Source organism: Hippopotamus amphibius, chromosome 4, assembly GCF_030028045.1.
Source record: "Hippopotamus amphibius kiboko isolate mHipAmp2 chromosome 4, mHipAmp2.hap2, whole genome shotgun sequence".
Taxonomy (NCBI): Eukaryota; Metazoa; Chordata; class Mammalia; order Artiodactyla; family Hippopotamidae; genus Hippopotamus; species Hippopotamus amphibius.
The window spans coordinates 127,445,573-127,463,311 of NC_080189.1; the positions used below are offsets into that span (position 1 = coordinate 127,445,573).

The 17,739-nt window shown below is 45.1% G+C and overlaps 1 protein-coding gene across 3 annotated transcripts in view; it reads left to right on the forward strand.

Moving 5' to 3' along the window:
• Positions 1-3,547: 3,547 nt before the first annotated feature.
• OPTN (optineurin) overlaps positions 3,548-17,739 on the forward strand; it is a 42,114-nt gene continuing 27,922 nt past the window's right edge. For 2 of the 3 annotated variants that reach the window (XM_057731805.1, XM_057731806.1), the window contains exons 1-4: positions 3,549-3,744; positions 10,014-10,190; positions 10,825-11,027; positions 15,781-15,963. In XM_057731805.1, the coding sequence (XP_057587788.1) occupies positions 10,025-10,190; positions 10,825-11,027; positions 15,781-15,963 (552 nt within the window). In that variant the 5' untranslated portion in view covers positions 3,549-3,744; positions 10,014-10,024. Of the gene's footprint in view, positions 3,745-10,013; positions 10,191-10,824; positions 11,028-15,780; positions 15,964-17,739 lie in introns of all 3 variants that reach the window. The other variant, XM_057731807.1, reaches the window with a different exon arrangement.

Genomic DNA, 17,739 nt, shown 5'->3' on the forward strand with positions numbered 1-17,739 from the left:
GATTAATAAGAAGTAGTAGTATTACTATGGTCTTCTTAGTCAACGTTCACAGAGGATTGAAGATCACCTAAAAGATAAACACCCAGCTTCTTCCTAATGAGTTTACTGTTTCCAGGTATAGAGCTGTGGGGCAAAGGAGAGGAAGGAAGTGCAGACCACACACACGCACACACGCGCACACACGCACACACACGCGCGCGCGCGCACACACACACACACACACACACACACACACACACGCACACATGCTAATCACTGGACCACCAGGAAATTCCCTTGGTGTTGTTTTTGCAACTGTATTGAGATAAATTTACACACCTTAAAATTCACCCATTGTAAGTATACAATAATCTTTATGCTGACAGAGTTGTGCAATCCCCATTACCATCCAGTTTTAGAACAATTTCATCAACCCCCCAAAATTCCCTTGCACTCATTTGCAGTCCAAGCCACTCCCAGCCCCAGGCAACCATAAGTCTGCTTGCTGACTACGCTTCCCTCTTCTAGACATTTCATATAAATGAAGCCATAGTATAGGTAGTTTAGGTAGTCTTTGGATCTGGTGTCCCAAGTGTGTATGTTTTTCTACCACTAGCTCAGATGTGCATAAAAATGTTACATATCTTTACTTTCTCTCCACCCAGCCCTTGCCCTGAAGGAATGTAGGGAAATCCACCCTTGGGCATCACTGAGGCCTTGAGTGGAGGCTCTCCTTCCCTAGGGTCATGGAAAAATTCAGGAGGGCTTTTGGTACCCACTGGAGTTAGGGCCATTTATTCTCCAGCCTGTTAACTTGATCAGCCCATTGATGCTGGTATCCTCACCATCTACCATAAAGCTTCTTCTAAGGAGAAGGCATGTTGCTCTGTTATTTCCAATGACAAGCCTGGATTCCAAAATCTGCAGAAACTGTGAGACCAGGTTCCCAAGGTCCAACAGATGCCTCATATAGCTGTGTAGCTGGCCATGTGTCCTCGTGCTGCCAGGGGCTGAGGCTTGAGTCTTTGATGCTCAGGAGACCACCAACCTCCACCCCTCTCCCACTCTGGTGGAGCCACTCTTCCCCCCAAATGCTGTGAAACCCCCCACCCCATCTGGATCCTCTGCCCTCTCCCTCCAGGACATCTGGGGTAAATGATGTATTTACTGAGATGGGGCTTTCTCAGGAGACAAGAAGAAAGGTTGGCCTTCCAAGAATCTTGCAAATACCCTCGTGATAGGAAACAAAGGGATTAGCTGCATTCTCCAAACAAAGGGGGTGGGTAGGGAGGGGCACAGAAAGCATGAAACTAAATGAGTATCTCACTAAATAGCCTACCACACTGCTTTGCATTCACCTACCACAAAACCACATCAGTGAACAGTGGAAAGCATGTCATAATTTCAGTTTTCTAGCTGCACTTAGATTCTATCTACTCATGGAAGCGAGAGAGGAAGGAGGCACCACTGCTGGATTATTCAGGCTAAGAAACAGTTGGTTCTAACATGAGCAGTAAGAATAGCAACTAACATTGTGCATCAGGCATTGTTCTGAGTGTTTTACAAGTATCATCCCTTAATCCTCACAATGACCTTAAGGCAATAAGCTCTGCATATCCAAATCCTTTCTTTAAAGCCTTTGGTGCAAGCTCTGTTTCAGAGCTCAGAATTTTTTGGATTTCAGGAAGGTGATAAGGTGCATGTAATTTACATAATATAACTCCCCAAGAGGGTCTGCAACAGATCTCATACAAGCTAATTAAGGTGCCTTTGATGAAACAAATAATCACATCAAGTGGTATAAATAAAGACTGTAAATAACTTTGCATTGGTTTGGGTCACGTTTTGCCACCAAATGAACGAAGTCTCTGGATTCTCAGATGTTTGGAGTTTTGGACCTGAATTAGAGGCCCCATTTTACAGGTAAAGAGAATGAGGCACAGCAAGATTGGGTAATTCGTCCAAGGTCACCCAGCTAAGAAGTGGTGGGAGTGCTCAACATTTCAGGAGCAAGTGGGTCTGGAGAAAACAACCTTGACCACTTTCTCTACCAGAAACTCACCCACCCTCATCCTCTGCACTTCACAGCCGGTGGCAGCCTTGTGTTTACACCTCCCCCCACCACTTCCCACCCCCACCTCCTCCAAGCAACCTTCCTACCCCATCCCACTCCCTCACTGCTCAGAGCTTCTCTAATACTCATTTTCTCTCTCCTTAATATGGTTTAAAATAGCGGAAGTGAGCTAGTAGAGTTGACTCACCCCAGGCACTCCTAACAAGCCCGGGAGGGACCCTTGGGAATTGGGTCTGGGGCAGGTACTGACTTGCTAGCCCTCTGCCTTGAGCAGGGGGTTAATAGGGTGGTGTTAAGGGCCTGGCCGGAGCAGGCGGTCTAAATAGAGGAGTTGAATCCTTCAGGATACCAGGAGAGGGCGCATCCCCTTCTCCTATTTGGATTAGGTTTTCTGTTTTTTGGGTGTGGTTTTTTGTTTGTTTGTTTGTTTGTTTTTCGTTTCCGTCTAACCAGCGAGCAGCTTGGATGCGCAACAACGTGTTTGGTATCCCGCTGATTTGAGCAGTCAGCCTCTTCATTCGTAAATCAAGTTCTTCCCTTGTGTGCTGTCCTTGGTTTTCAGCACAAAACTGCCCTTAGACGCCCTCTCCCTTACCTCCTGGGACCTCGCCCTAACTTCTGTTTTGTTATCTCGCACAAGGGGCCTGTTATCGGGAGAATCCGCCGCACGCGCTTGGCTGAGACCTTGACCTAGCGATCAGATGCCTTGTGCGTCCTGCGTCTGCGTCCTTGCTTATCCCTTCTTGCAGTGCTTAGGATGCAAACTAGGGCGGCTCTACCTCCTTCCTCGAGTTGTTTGCTGCCTTTTCACGCTGTCTAATCTGGAGGCATCCATCCTTCTCCGGTACGGTAGAGCAATACTTCTGCTTTCCAGATACAATCCAGGTCAAACCAGTAACCCCGCCTGCCTGGAGCACCTGAAGCCTCCGAGTGTCAACGGTTGGCCTGTTCCCTGGGAACAAGAGCCTTAGAAGCATCCTGCAGACTTTGTGTTTTTAATTAAAAGTCTATTTTAAGGGCAAAATCGGGTGGAAAGGCGTGCGTGCTCAATTAACTGTATCTAAATGTAAGGCCTTTAACAAAGATTGAGGTCTCGTCTGCAGGATGCCTGGGACCGTCCCCCTCTTTCCGTGGGGCACAGAGACCCCCAGTGGCTCTGGACTTCTATAGGGACCCCCTGCGGCGAAGACCGCCTCCTCACGCTTCATTTAATTAACAGTTTGTTTTGATTAACGCCGTCCGTCACGGCCTTCACACTGACACCTTGGCGCAATCCGCATTAACCAAGGTCGGGGCCTTGACCCTGAGCGAGCCGGGGGGTTGGGACGCTGTGCGCTGGCGCAGGAGAGGGGAGGGGCGGGGTGTTGGGGCGGGGCCTGTGGGGGGCGGAGCGTTGGGTGCGAGACCTGCGGGGGCAGGTCTGTCGAGGGGCGGGGCGTTGGGGGCGGGGCCTGCGGAGGGCGGGGCCCGGGAAATTCCCGGGCGGAGGTGAGGAGGCAGGCGCGGCGGTCAGCTGAGCCGCGCTGGGCGGGGTCGCGAGGCTGCACGTCAGCCGGAGGCTCCCCAGCCCCCAGCCGCCGCCCCCAGCCGGTACCGTGGTCGGCGTCTGCATCCGGGTCCAGATCCCTCCCCCAGCGGGCACGATGCGGAGGAAGCAGTGACCCCGAGGGAGGCCGGAGCCCGGGCGCCGGGTGAGCCGGGGCGGGGGGCGGGCAGGGGCTCCCTCTCCACCCTGGAAGCCGTTCCCGCAGCCCCGCAGCCCCCTTCCCTGCGACCCGGAGCCAGTAGGGACGTGGGGGGCGAGGGGTGGGGCGTCCCCTCGGGTGGGACGGCTGCCCTCGCTGGGAGGGTTTGCAGGCCCCGGTGATCCGGACCTGGTGCGAAAGGGCGGCGGGGGCGCCCATCCCAAAGCGCCCTTCCCCCTTTTTTACCCGCCAGGCTGGCCGCAGGTGACTTCCTCTGTAGGTCATGAAGGTGGTTTAAGGGTGACATCCTTCCTCAGGTTGGGAATGATTATACAGCCAGTTCCTCATTAAAAGGGAAAGGGTTAAGGACACACGTTTGGAAGATGTAAAAACCACTTCAGCTTTACAAAATGGCCCAGGACACTAAAGAACCAGTGACCGCTCTCTAAGGGGGTGGGATTACGGAACAGCTGAAAGGAATCGTCATTAACCGTCGTGTCTAGGAGAGCACGTGTGTGTGTGTGTGGATACATAGGTAGAGAATATGAATATTTGATGAGGCGGAGAACCCCCCCAAAGGGATTGTTTCTGTTGTGTAAGCTGGAGGTCGAGAAAACGTAACCCCGCCACAGAACTGCCGAAGGATGAAGTGGAAAACGGAAACTTAGAACAGCAAAAGCCCGGCATCTGCTTAAGCAAGCGGCACTATTAGCAGAAGAACCCCTCACCCTTGCTCTTTGCCTGAAGGAGAGAAGAGCTGGGGGGTCCTGGCCACCACCCCACCCCCCCCTCCCCCCACCCCCCAGGATATACCCAGTTTGGAGTGGGCTGAGGAGGTCCCTGGCTGGCAGTCCAGGAACTGCCCCGTAATGCCCTGGGCAAGAGAAGCTAAAATGTAGGGGGTAGAGAGGACAGTGATGAGAGTCTTCCGGGTGATTGGTCGCTTTTTCTACTGGGCCAATTTTAGTTGTTCTTTAGGTATTGTGTACAACATTATAAAAGTAGTATTTTTTTTTTTTTATTTTTTGTAACTGACCTCAAGTTGCATGTTATGCTATGGATTCCAACTAAACTCTCCAAAACAAAAACGCTTATTCTTGAAAGGAATTGGTCACTTTTACTTTCCTATGCAATACCCACATGGTTATTCTCTTCTCCAAGCCTCACTTTCTCTTAATTTTATAGAGATTTGGACTGTTTGATATGTTCTTTGGAATCTACGGAATAGTAAGTCCAAAGGAAAAGGAAGAAATTAAACTGTTTTGAAAATAAAATCTGTTTCAGGAAAAAAAAAATTAAAAGTTCTTGTTTTCACTTTGACATAGTATGTGGGTTGAGTAATGGAATGTTATGAAATAACATCCAGATACTTTTGTAGTGATATTTTTTAAATAGTACTAATTTTCAAAATAAGTTGAGCTAAAGAATCTGGAAATGAGTGCTGTTGAACTGTAGAAAAACTTGTAATACTAGTATGTTGGGTTTGTGTTTTACAAGTGTTAAGACTGAAATACCTCGTTACACTCTAGTTTCACTTCATTTTAGCAGACGTTTACTGAGAGCCTGCTCTCAGTGTGCATGTCTCTAAATAAGGTAGAGATCTTGACTTAGGTTTGACGGGAAGATTGACCGGCATGGGATGTACTTTGCATGAAAGGACCAAGGTGGGGTGGAACATACAAAGCGCTATTGGGTGCTCAGAGGAAGGGACAGGTCATTTTACACAGGACATCTATTTGAGCTGGACATTGAACTGTCCAGTGGGTGTTTGCCAGGGTAAGCGAGATATGGGCATTTCGGGGATGGGTGGAAAAGCAAAAGAAGGCCGAGAACTGTGAGCTCTTTAATGTGCCTCAGGTATGAGTGTCGTTGGTGACAGGAGATGGATGATACTGGTGAGTAAGTGGGGGCCAGACACTGAAAGCCATGTTTGTCTTGCTTGGGAGCTGAAGCTCTGTCTTGTATGGGAAGGGTTTAAACCAGGAGATGCCCTCGTACTAGGGAAGAAATCATGGAGGCAGTGAGGCTGCAGTGCAAAGAGATGAGTCAGACCATGGAGGAAGCTATGCAAATTCATTCAGCAAGTATTTGTTGAACCCCCATTATATGTCGGGTGATGTTCTAGATGCTAGGGACACAGCAGTGGACAAAACAGATGGAAGTCTTGTAATCTGTGGAGGAAAGCATTGCTGTGGGCCAGACAAGACAAGAAGGGTCTGCCCTAAGCAGGTAGGGATTGAGAGGGGGTGGGAGTGACAGGACTCCATGACCCATTAGACTTGGGGGAAGAGGAAATAGGAAGACTCGAGCATAAGTCCCAGGTTCTTGCCTTGGGTGATGAGGGTAAATCTGTTTCCATTTTCTTTATGTTAGCAGTTACAAAAGTCAAACTACCATTTCTGGCATAAAAGGTAAGGCTTCTTTTACCCCCTTAATAGGATATGTACTTTGAGTTCTTTTTCCAGGATGGTGATGAGGTTAGTTGACGCAATCTTGGAATGTTACTCAATCCCCTTGAAAATCCCAACAAGAATTTGCCAATGGCCAACTGCTGTCTCTGATTAGGAAATAGGTTTTCACTGTTTAAAAGTAATTTATCCATGTGGGGGTTGAACCTGTGAATACTGAATCAGCAGGTTTAGAGAATCAGCCACACCAGGCTAAGGGCCTGGGTTTATTCTGTATTATTCTTGCTGGTCCAGTGTCCGGTGGGAAGTCAGTATAAGGCAGATTTCTGTTGGATACAAAATGGCTTTCTGGCAGTCAGAGCCATCCTGGAATAGAATGGGCAGTTGCCTGCTGAGGTCATGTGCTCATTTTTTTCTGTCATCGAAGTCATTCAAGCCTGGGCTATATGACCATCTGCCATGGAAACCAGACGGGACATTCTTGCATTGAATAAAAAGCTGGGCTGGGTCATTTTTAACACCAACTCAGGAAGGATATTTAAGCTCATGCCTATGAAGTCAAGTCACTGTTACAATTACTTGACCTCTGGAATTAAAAACAATAATTATAATCAGGAATTCAAATAGCAGATCCGGGAATAAAATCTAGGAGATTTTGTTTTTGATCTTTCACCTTCCAGGTAGTTCCCAGTCTTCCTCATTGGTGAAATCTTGACAAATCCTGTGCTAAATTAATTCACCCTTCTGTAGTTAAAAAAAAACCTTTGCTTAGAAATGATGCATTTCTGATCATTGGTTGGATCTTTATGAGAAATTCTGTTATTAGAACCTTGGAGTAAATGGCTTATTTCCAATTTTCATAACCGTTGAGGATGTGTGCAAGGATTTGTAATACACCTCTGCATTTTCTCAATTGAAAATACTTCAAAGTGATGTTAAACATTTAGAGAATTCAGCTTTCTCTAACTGGCATTCTACCAGTAGACATCTCATATACACACTGTACTGTGATAGCTTATAATGATGCCCCCCAAATATTCTAAAATCATAAAATGCACTTTGAGTCACCAAAAATCAATTAAATTGCTTTTAGTAAAATTTTGATTATAAGCATTTACATGCTTCTGTTTGGCATGTAGGCTAATTTCTTATTTACTATGACATTTGAATTACCAAATAATTTTTCCTAACAATGCTGCATAACAGAGCTCACTATAATCGGGACGGGCATGTGTATTAGTGAGAGAGGGCAGCGTCACTGGGAGGGTGCTGGGGTGTATGTGTTTGACAGTGGGGGTCGGACTGTGATCTTGCTAGAAGCTTAAGAATACTTTTCACAGGGCTTTTGAGCTGAAAGCAACCTTAGTGATCATCATTTGCTAGATGAGTCCCTAAATCATCACAAGAGGTCAGGTGAGTTCTCAAGGTCACACATCTGGTTAGTGGCACCCAGTTTATTTTTCTACTGTCTCCTTTAGCATAACCCTGCCCTTTTTTTTTTTTTTTTTCTTTTCTCATGTCCTTATAAAATCTGGGCATCCAGAAAATGTTGATAAGTGGAGCTGGTTTTAACTGTTACAGTTGTGCCTGGAGTCTTGGTGGAGATATAACAGAAAGTCAAGGAGGAAAGCTATCTGAAGGAATTGTCTCTCTTTTCTCCCCTCCTCCTTCCCTGCTCTCACTTCCCCTCTCCTCACCTTTCCGCCTCCTCTTCTCTCCCTCTGCTTTAGGTACTTTTAAAAAAATCTGTTAAGTGTTTCCATTTACTTTTGCAAAGTATACTCTAATCCTTGAATATCTGAGGAAATTTAATATTGACAAATGAATAATACACATTAAAAGGATTTTCTTTGTCGATTACTTAGAATTCTCTGCAAAATAGGAGCATTGTTATTTACTAAAAATCCATTTGTATGAAATTTTAGCTCCAACATAGTACTGTGCAAAAATGAGTTTTATGGAAAGCCAGAAACTGGCTTTATCCAAATTATTTTATGCCAAATAATCCAAGTTATTTTACTGCAGAAAACAAAAGCAGTCTATTCTGGTCACCCACTGCTAAGAGAGAGCACACTTCAGCAGGGTACCTCTTTCCAAATGAATTAGGATATGTAAAACAGGTGCTTTCAGAAGGCTCAAAATGCTTTATGCGTGTTTTCACTTCTGAGAATTGCCATCCTCATTAAAGAATTCCATGAGGATGCCTTTCCTGTGCCAGCTGCTCTAGAGAAATCACACAGGCCACAGTGCTGGGGGCCGGCTGTCCCCTCAGTAGTAGCACTGTCTCTGATTTGTTATAGGTTCCTTTAGACCAAAAGCAGGTCACCAGGCTCTTGGTTCCAGGAGATCTCCAGAGAGCCCAGGGATTGCCTCCTGCCGGAGTCGGGAAGAAGCGCCGCTCTGCACTCCAAGGGTTTGGTGCCTTATGGGCACTAATATATGGTGCTTTCCCCAGCTTCTGTCCTAACATGCACGGAGACTTAACAACGAAAACCATAACTGAAGCTTCCCTTGCAGCCTCTTAGAGAAATAGTCATTTGTACCCTGCCCCACTGTTGGGTGGCAGGTTCTATTGGCATATGTAGGAATTTCTTACAGGAACAAGGTCCTTTGGACACAGTGAAAGTCTGTTAGTAGTAACTTGTTTGTAAGCAATTCATTGACTGTTATTGCTAAGAAGTAGGAAGAAAAATCCTTCCAGCAACCCTGGTTATTTCTTTAAGATTTCTGGCAGTGTGGGATGGGTGGATGAAGTGGAATTTGAACTTTGGGTAAGTTGCATGGGCCCGCCTCCTGTGTTCATCCAGAGAGCACGCCCAGAGGTTGTGATACAGTGACAGATCAGAGAGCACCTCTCTCTCTTGATGCAGTAACTGCAGTTCCTCATGAAAAGGCGTATCATTATCTTTGTGAAATGTGAAAAAGAACGTTTGCCCACAGCATTTGATTTCCATGTCTGCCCAGGTGGTAGGCTATACAGAAGTACAGTTGGGATATACCTGTCTATCTTATCTATGGCCACATTGACCCCTAGACAAATAAATACAGTGGGATGCTTAAAATATTCTCAGAATATGGGACAAATAAGCAAGATCTTCGCAGTCTTTTTAGCGTGCTTTGCAAAAGTATCAGTTATGGAAGCCTAAGTATTCATTGGCACCTTATTGTATGATAGGACTGGGTTTTGGAATCATCCTTAATGCTCAGTTGGTGCCCTTCATTAAGTGACCTTGGATGAGCTACCAAACCTCTGTGAACTCAGCTCCGTCATCGGGAAAATAGCTGTCTAGCTGAGTTTTAGTGAGGATTAGAAGCTGACACCTCGGTGTGGTCATTTAGCACATAGTAAGCATCCGAAATATGTTAGTTCTCCCTTTCCTTTCAGCAAAAAATACAAGAAATAAAATATGGGGATTTTGTAACAGTTAATTGTTCAGATATAATTCACAAACCATACAATTCACCCAAAATAGGGAGCTTTGAGCTTAAAGATTTCTCTGGGGAAAAAAATCAATTTAATAATACTTTGCCCACGTCTACAAATATATATAACGGAAACTCTCTTGAACTCCACACGTTAGGATTTCTGACCATCTTGATATCATGCCTGTCTCCCCCTCCTCCACCCCCCACCTCCTCACTGTACCCTTTTACACACCCTTACACAGACATGCGCATACAGACTGGAGCTAGGATGTACCTTTTTTGTTTAAAAGGAAGAATCAAGATTGTTCAAAATGTAGTGGAAGAGAATGTCAGCATCTTCTAGAATACTTACTAGTACTTGCATGTGGGTCTGTGGGACTCGTGGGGACCCCGTGCAGAGGGGGACAGTTATATTTTCTGTACTTTGTGACTTTTCCATAGGAACTGCTGCCATGTCCCACCAACCACTTAGCTGCCTGACTGAAAAGGGAGACAGCCCCAGCGAAACCACAGGAAATGGACCCCCCAATCTGGCTCACCCAAACCTGGACACATTCACCCCACATGAGCTGCTGCAGCAGATGAGAGAGCTTCTCATCGAGAACCATCAGCTGAAAGGTAAGCAGCACCTGGCCCCATCTCCACTCACCCTGGGCCTTCGGGAGCACGATCCCTCGGTAATAGCTTGTAGCTGAATCCCCTTCTCTGCACCTGATTGCCTGCAGGGAGAAAGAGCATAGAATTAGCTTTTAGTAAGGCTAAAACTGTTTCCATTGTTTACTTTTGGATACAGGTAAGACTAACACGTATGTATCTCTGGGAAGTGGCATAATGACATTTAGCCCATTAAAAGGAAAAAGGAAAAAAGGCTGCTATTATTACAGAGTTAGTCCCAAATGTTACCTTAAGAGAAAGCATTCTAATATCTCCAGCCATGGCTTTTGGCAGAACCAGTGTTGGAATCCAGGAGTGATGGACCTCAGTCTATCTAGTTATTAATAGGCATTTTGAATAAATCAATAAAATCAATTTTATTTTCTTGAGACTCTTGAGGACTAGAGATGACAATAGACCTGCTAGTCCTGCCTGGAAGCAGAAACCACTCATCTTGCTACGCAGTCTTTCTGGCTGACCCTGGGGCCCAGGCCAAGCCTGGCATTTTGAGGTTCAGAGCTACAGAGTGAGGTGGTCTATGGGCAGGTTCTATTAATGACCCCAAGTCCAGTCCCCTGATGTGACACTCTCCCTGCAGAAGCCATGAAGCTAAACAATCAAGCTATGAAAGGGCGATTTGAGGAGCTTTCAGCCTGGACAGAGAAGCAGAAGGAAGAACGCCTTTTTTTTGAGACCCAGAGCAAAGAAGCCAAAGAGCGCCTAACAGCACTGAGTCTTGAAAATGAAAAACTGAAGCAAGAACTTGGAAAACTAAAAGGGAAAACTGAAAGGTCATTCGAGGTGAGCAGACTGATCAGTTGTGATTTTATTCTGTCCATATTTGTAGTGCAGTCTTACTTGACTAGACTTCTAGATCAAAACCTTTCTCGATTCAGGCTAGGTGGGTGCCGAGACCAGCTCGGCGACTCGAGGTGAGTGACGGATGCCGTAAGCTTGAAGAAGACACAGACACAGACTGAAGAGAAAAGTGGGACCCGGGGGCTCAAGACCTCTCGGATCAAGAGCCCCGCTGACTCATCCCAGGCTGCTTTTATTGAGTTCGTGGGCTAACATTCTCAGGTTACACTCATAAACAATCAAAGGCCTCACATGACTGAGGCAATTATCTTTGTTTACTTCCTGGGTCTGAGTTGAGCAGGTGTGGATTTGAGCTGGGGGTGGAGAGCAAAACAGCCCTGGGGGTAGGAGACCTCTCTCAGATATTGGGGGTCTGTGCCCCACCCGTGTTGGCCCCTCTGCGACTGTGCCTGTCTTAGGTTGTTCCTCCCTTGAGGAATCTTACCCGTCTCTGGCTAACCAGTCATCCTCCAGGGCCAAACACGGTGATATAAGGAAGGCTCTATGCACCACCCCTGTTGGCCCCTCTGCGGCTGTGCCTGTCTTAGGTTGTTCCTCCTCTGAGGAATCTTACCCGTCTTTGGCTAACCAGCCATCCCTCAGGGCCAAACGGTGATATTAGTCTCCACGCCCCGCACCCTCAGCTCCTCCACTGCTCAAGCAGGACATTCTGAATCCCATAGCTCGGCCCACGTACTTCAACATTTTCAAGGTTTCTAAAAGGTTCCAGAATGTCTTCCCACAGGTGGGTGCTTTGCATTATCTTGAAAGAAGAGTGCTTGATGAGAAGATTGGTTACAATTTTAAGGGTCATGTATAATCTCTGGTGAAGTAGAGAAATGGTTAAAGCTTTGACCATATTGATTATAGTCAAAAGAGTGTTATGATTATAAGTCAGTATTTTGTATTCGTTATAGATAGTACAGAAGGACCTCTGCCTAGAACCACCCAAGTGTTAGTCTTTATGTCTTTGATACAGAGTAACATTTTAAAAATCTATCACTCAGAATTTTCACTTATTGACCTTGTCCTTTCTCTCCGTCTAAAATAGATTCCTCACTTTATGTTTTAAATTTACTTTTGAAAAATGGTTTGACAGATGTCACATTGTGATGTGAGGTTATAAGGTTGCCACACTTCCACTGATCCAAAGAACCTGAGAAATGTACTTTGAGAAAAGGTATCAAAGATGTGAGTGAAAAAGCACTTTTGTAGCCTCTGACCGTACTCACTGGGTATTATTGTTTAGATGGACATCTGTGGTTCATTTTCCTCTAAACCTAGAGGATGGGAGGGAGGAGCACTGGGCTGATTCTTGGTTATCAGTGATTTTTGTTTCTTTTTTTTTTTTTTTAGTTGATTTACAATATTGTGTTAGTTTCAGGTATACAACAAAGTAATTCAGTTTTACATATATATTTTTTTTTCAGATTATTCTCCATTATAGGTTATTCTAAGATATTGAGTATAGTTCCCTGTGCTAAACAGTAAATTCTTGTTGCTTATCTGCTTTATGTATAGTAGTTTGTATCTGTTAATCCCATACTCCTTATTTATCCCTCCCCTCATCAGTGATTTTTCTTGAGACTTTACCTGGAACTTTGTTGATGTCTAGTTTTTTAAATGGGTAAAGAATATAAACAAAGAAGTAAAATGGAAAGAAAATAAGGAAAAGGGGATGATGCAGAATAATCTAAGGAATGAAAAGTTGTTTAGAAAAATATCAGTGATCTTACTCATCAACTCCTGCTCATGGGACAGTGAAAACATTCAGCTTTAATAAGTTTGTATTTGTATTGGAAATGTTTCATTGTTGATGAGATTTATCACATCTGATGATTCAGTTTGTCTTACAGTTCAAAGAGCACTAAGTCACTTCTTTGGGGGAAACCTCTCATTATCTAAATATTTGTGAGGTGGAATACTCTGAAGAAATGATCACTGGGGATATATGAGTAATTCTCTACTCCCTGGAAGAAAATATCTCACTGTGTTTTCGTCCCTTGGCTTTTGGGATGTGGACTCACGGTTGGCCTCGGCATCTGGGGGCCCATTACGTTGAAGCCAAAAAGGAAGCTTCCAGAAGCAGTTTGTCTGTCTGAGATAGTCTGCCTGTAGGTTTTCCGAAAAGGTCCCAGTGTTGGAAGAAGTTGAGATCAGAAGCTGGAGCTCTGGGCAGCTTCTTTCAGTGCAGAGGATCAGTTGAAGCAGATGACAAGCAGGACTCAGAAATGAGTCCTGGGGACAAAGTGACACTTAGGACTCTTAAAGACCCTTGGTCATCAGCTGTGTCCCCCCAGACTGTGCCTCCCAGGCCCACCCCTTGCCCCCTGCCTCTTCTGTAATGTTTGTTTCCTGGACCACTTGTATTGTTGGTTTTTGGTTTTTTTAATTTAGGCCCTCATCTTCATGATTTACTAAAGCTCTCAAGGCCTCAGATTTTCCTCACTCACGCTGGCTCATCTTTGCTGCTGCTTCTGCAGGGACCGCCCCCGCCCCCCCCTCCCCCCGCTTCCTCCTCCCTCCCTGCCCCCCCTCCCCCCACCCCCCGACATACAAGCCATCAGGGCCTCTCCTGTGGTCTGTGCCACACAAGGGAAGGGAGCAGGGAATTTCCTTTGGAGATCTGCCTTCCGATCCTCAGGGTGAGGCTGAGGCATTACTGGTTCTATCCAGTTTCACTGAATTACACATCATAATGATCTCTAAAGAGTACTTTTTAACTTTTAACTACAGATTGCCAGGCAAAGGTCATTAGATAGACTTTTGTTTTTGGACTATAAAATGGCCTGTCAGCCTGGGCACACTTCCAGGACAATACAAGCACACAAAAAGACAAAGAAATTGTTGTTTCACGAAGGCTGATCAATGCTAAGTGCTCAAAATGATGAAAGACATAACAAATAATGGAGTTGGGCTTGAGATCCCAGAGAATAAGCCCTGGGAGTTTAGTCCAGGAAGATGATGGACAGAGCCTTGACAGTGAAATGAAGAGAAATTTAAAGTGTCACTTCACATGGTGTTTTATATAGATAAGCAGGTCCATAATTTCCCAAGGATAATCAACAGATCCTCATGATTGCAAAAACGAAAATTAACCTGACGTCTGAGACTCTAGAGTCATGGCCTTATGTCCCTGGTCCTCAGACACTTGTTGAAAACTCGAATTCCTTCCTATTTGGAAAGGTGGTTTTTAAAAAAGTCCATTCTCCGCAGTGTCCTCAGGGAGGTCAGGAGGGTGGATGTGAAGATTGCTAACAGGGCATAGTCTTGCCCTTCGCTGCCTGCTTCCTGGTTCCAGGCTAGGCAGTACCTTTTTCCTTTTATCTTTTCGTGCCTTTAAATATACATTTGTTTGGTCTTAGTCATTACCAGGAGAGACTGCACAGGCTCTGAACCTTTCCTTGCATACCTAACTCTTCAGTTTTATAATGAGTTGCTTTTTTTCTAAAGCCTGTGGGGGTTTCCTAGCAAGAGGATGGTCCAGATGAAGGCAGAGCATGATCCCACTGGTGTGGGGAGCACTTCCATGCTGCCAGTTACTGCCTAGCCCTCACTTGTTAATACTTCCTGGACTAGCTGGTTTATAGTCGGTGCACAAGCCTTGCTGATAATCTTTTGGTTCTACTATAAGCCTTTGGGCCTGTTTACCATTCCTTAGGAGATCTGTCAGAGGAGGGGTGTGTGTGTATGGATTTTCTGTGTGTTGCAATCCTCTGATAATCTCAAGTGTATGTATCTCTGGTGGCGCCATGTCCATAAGAGCAGTGAGGGAAGAAATCAGAGAGGCTAAGAAGGTCACAGCTGGAAGAGACCACAGAGACCACGTGGTATCACGTCTTTCTTTCTGAGCTGAGAAAACTGAAGCCAAGACATTAAGTGAATCTGCTCAAGGCAACACATGCTCTGATTAGCAGAGTGTGAACTAGAATCTGTTCTCCCTTCTCCCAAGTAAAAACACCACGTCAACAGGCTCTTTCTCTTATGACTTTGTCATATGTGGCAATTGAAACAGGATGAACACAACAGGTACCTGACATTAGGCAAATATTAATATTTATTATTAGTGTTTATAGAGGCTGAAATTTAATTCTTCCACCCTTGGTACCAGCCTCTGAATTTTCAGTTTTCTTATTTCTCACTAGGCTTATTTTTAGCAACCTTAAAATATGAGTAAAGAGTATTACAGCAACTAGACTACATACCTGAGAGAATTTTGGACCTTTCTTTGTGTTCTGCCATTCCTATAACGTTATGCCCTTGGTGCTTTGGCTTCTGAGTAGACATGACAAGTGTGGGGAGAGTAGGGGTGGGTATGCATTTATAGGGAGAAAAAAAAGGCAAGAGGTTGAGTTGTGGCAGTTCTTTGTCCTTATTTTCTGGAATTTTAGACTACAGTTTACAAGTCTACCATTGCCAAAGTCTGGTTGGTTGTTTTCATGGCATCAGATTATTTCAGCATGCTGAAGAAGCCTTTCTTGTCATGAGGTTATTTTAACTTCCTGTTATTTGCATACGATAAAATAATGTAAATTTCTCCATTTGAAATGGCATGTCAGAATAAATCACCAAGGAAAAGCTAGAATTTCCGACTGTAAAGCACAGCTGTCTTGCTGGTGGGTATGGAGGCACTCGAGTTTGATGGCCGAGTCCTTAGCTTGATTCATTAATTCACTTTGCTCCTCGTCCCTTCCAGGACCTCATTGGGGACTCCAAGGTCCCCAAGGCAGAAGCAGAACAGGAAGTGGAACAGCTGAAGACCCAGGTGGCACGCCTTCAAGCTGAAAAGGCAGATCTGCTGGGCATCGTGTCTGAATTACAACTCAAGCTGAACGCAGGCGGCCCCTCTGAAGACTCCTTTGTTGAAATCAGGATGGCTGTAAGTGTGTTGGTTTTGGTTTTGTTTTAAGCAAGTTACAAAACCTCACCTGAACAACTGCTACAAATACCACCATTTCCTTTCAACATGAGGAAGCCAAGTAGTGGGGAAGTTTCAGCGCAGTCCACTTAAATGTATAACATGATGCTTGTGGTTATCATAGCTGAAATGGAAAATACTGATTACCTTTTATGGCCAAAGAGATAGTCCTTTTTTTCCCAGTATCTCCTGACAAATTTATGTGACTGATCTAAAAAGAAAAAAGAAAATAAAAAAAGACATTAACTTTTTCAGCCCAGATCTCGAAGCTGTGTTCAGCATTTCACGTAGGTGAGCAGAGTCGTGATGAGATGCAGTAAAATCAAAAGGCTTTAAAACACTTGTTAATAATAGAACCTCTTTTCAAACAAAATCTTAAGAGGAACATTGGTATCAATATATTAAAAATAAGAAGTGGAGAGAAGAAAGAGCAGAGCTGCTCTGGTTGTAGCCCGAGGGATTACCCTGGCTTCCCCGCCACCCCCACCCCCACCAGCAGTTGCTGGGGAACCGCCGAGAACAGGGTTTGAAGCCAGTGTTTTCGAACTGGCATTGACATGCAAGCCCCAGATGAAGCGAGCTGGGCGGGGTGGCACGTGCCGGCCCATTCCTGATGGACAGCATGCGTGGGGGCGGGGGGTAGCTGGTGTGCGGGGGGGGGGGGGTAGCTGGTGTGCGGGCAGTCCTGCTAAAGAGCACAGAAGGTAGGTGAACCCCAGAGGGACCTCTCCTTCTTTGCTACCAGAAAAAAAACTGACTGCAGGGTAAGGGAGACAAGCACAGGAGGATAAAATCCTCCTTTGTACACACAGTCATTCCAGCTTTGTCAGAGTACACATCTGATACAGGAACAGAGGTTAGCTGTGTCTCTGAAAGAGAAGACTTGACTTTGTAGATAAGTGGAGGTGGGCTGGGGCAGGGTGAGATGCACCTCACAGGAAGCTTAACTACTGGATGGGTCTGAAAGATTAGACTGTGACTTTCTCATTTATTTGCTGTGCTAAAGATGAATAGAGTTGGAAAATGGCTGTTAATAACCCTACCCCCCCATGCCTCTCATAAATTTTAGATGAATAAGAGCTGAAGTCATGCAAAGTAAAATACTAATGGGGAAGTCACTATGTCAGAGTACTCTTTCTGCAAATGAGCAAAGATTATGAAAACACAACATTGATTAAAGAGCGTTAACCTTCTGCAAATAACTGATAAAATTCAGGAAGCCCAGGGAGCGTATCAGAAGTTTCCAAATGAGGCTTCTTTCTTCGGGGTGCACAGTTCGCATGATATTCTCCCTCACTGATGAGTGACAGTCATTTCTAGTGTAAATATGTTTTTCTTGCCTTGCTTCTGTGAACGGAAAAACACTGCCCAAGATTTAGGAACAGTGTGCACACACAAAATTATCTAGAACCATCACTGTGTATTTTTGGAAGATCTCTCTGCTAGCTCATTAGAATAGAAATGTCTTTCAAATCATTTAAATGCCCTTAGTCTTCCTGTTCCCTAAGTGGCCCAAGATGCATGCAAATTTCTAATAGGAGCCAACCTTGTGCTTTGTGAGCCTTGCCCACAGAAAACAGCCTGCTTTTCAGTGTTGCTTCAGCAAGTTCTAGTATTTTTGCATTTTAAAGGACTATGTGGTGAAAGTATGTGGAATTGTCACTAGCTCTGTGTGACCTTAACTTGGGAGGTGGGGGGGAAATGGAACTGCCAAGGAGAGAAGAAGATAAGCTTTCC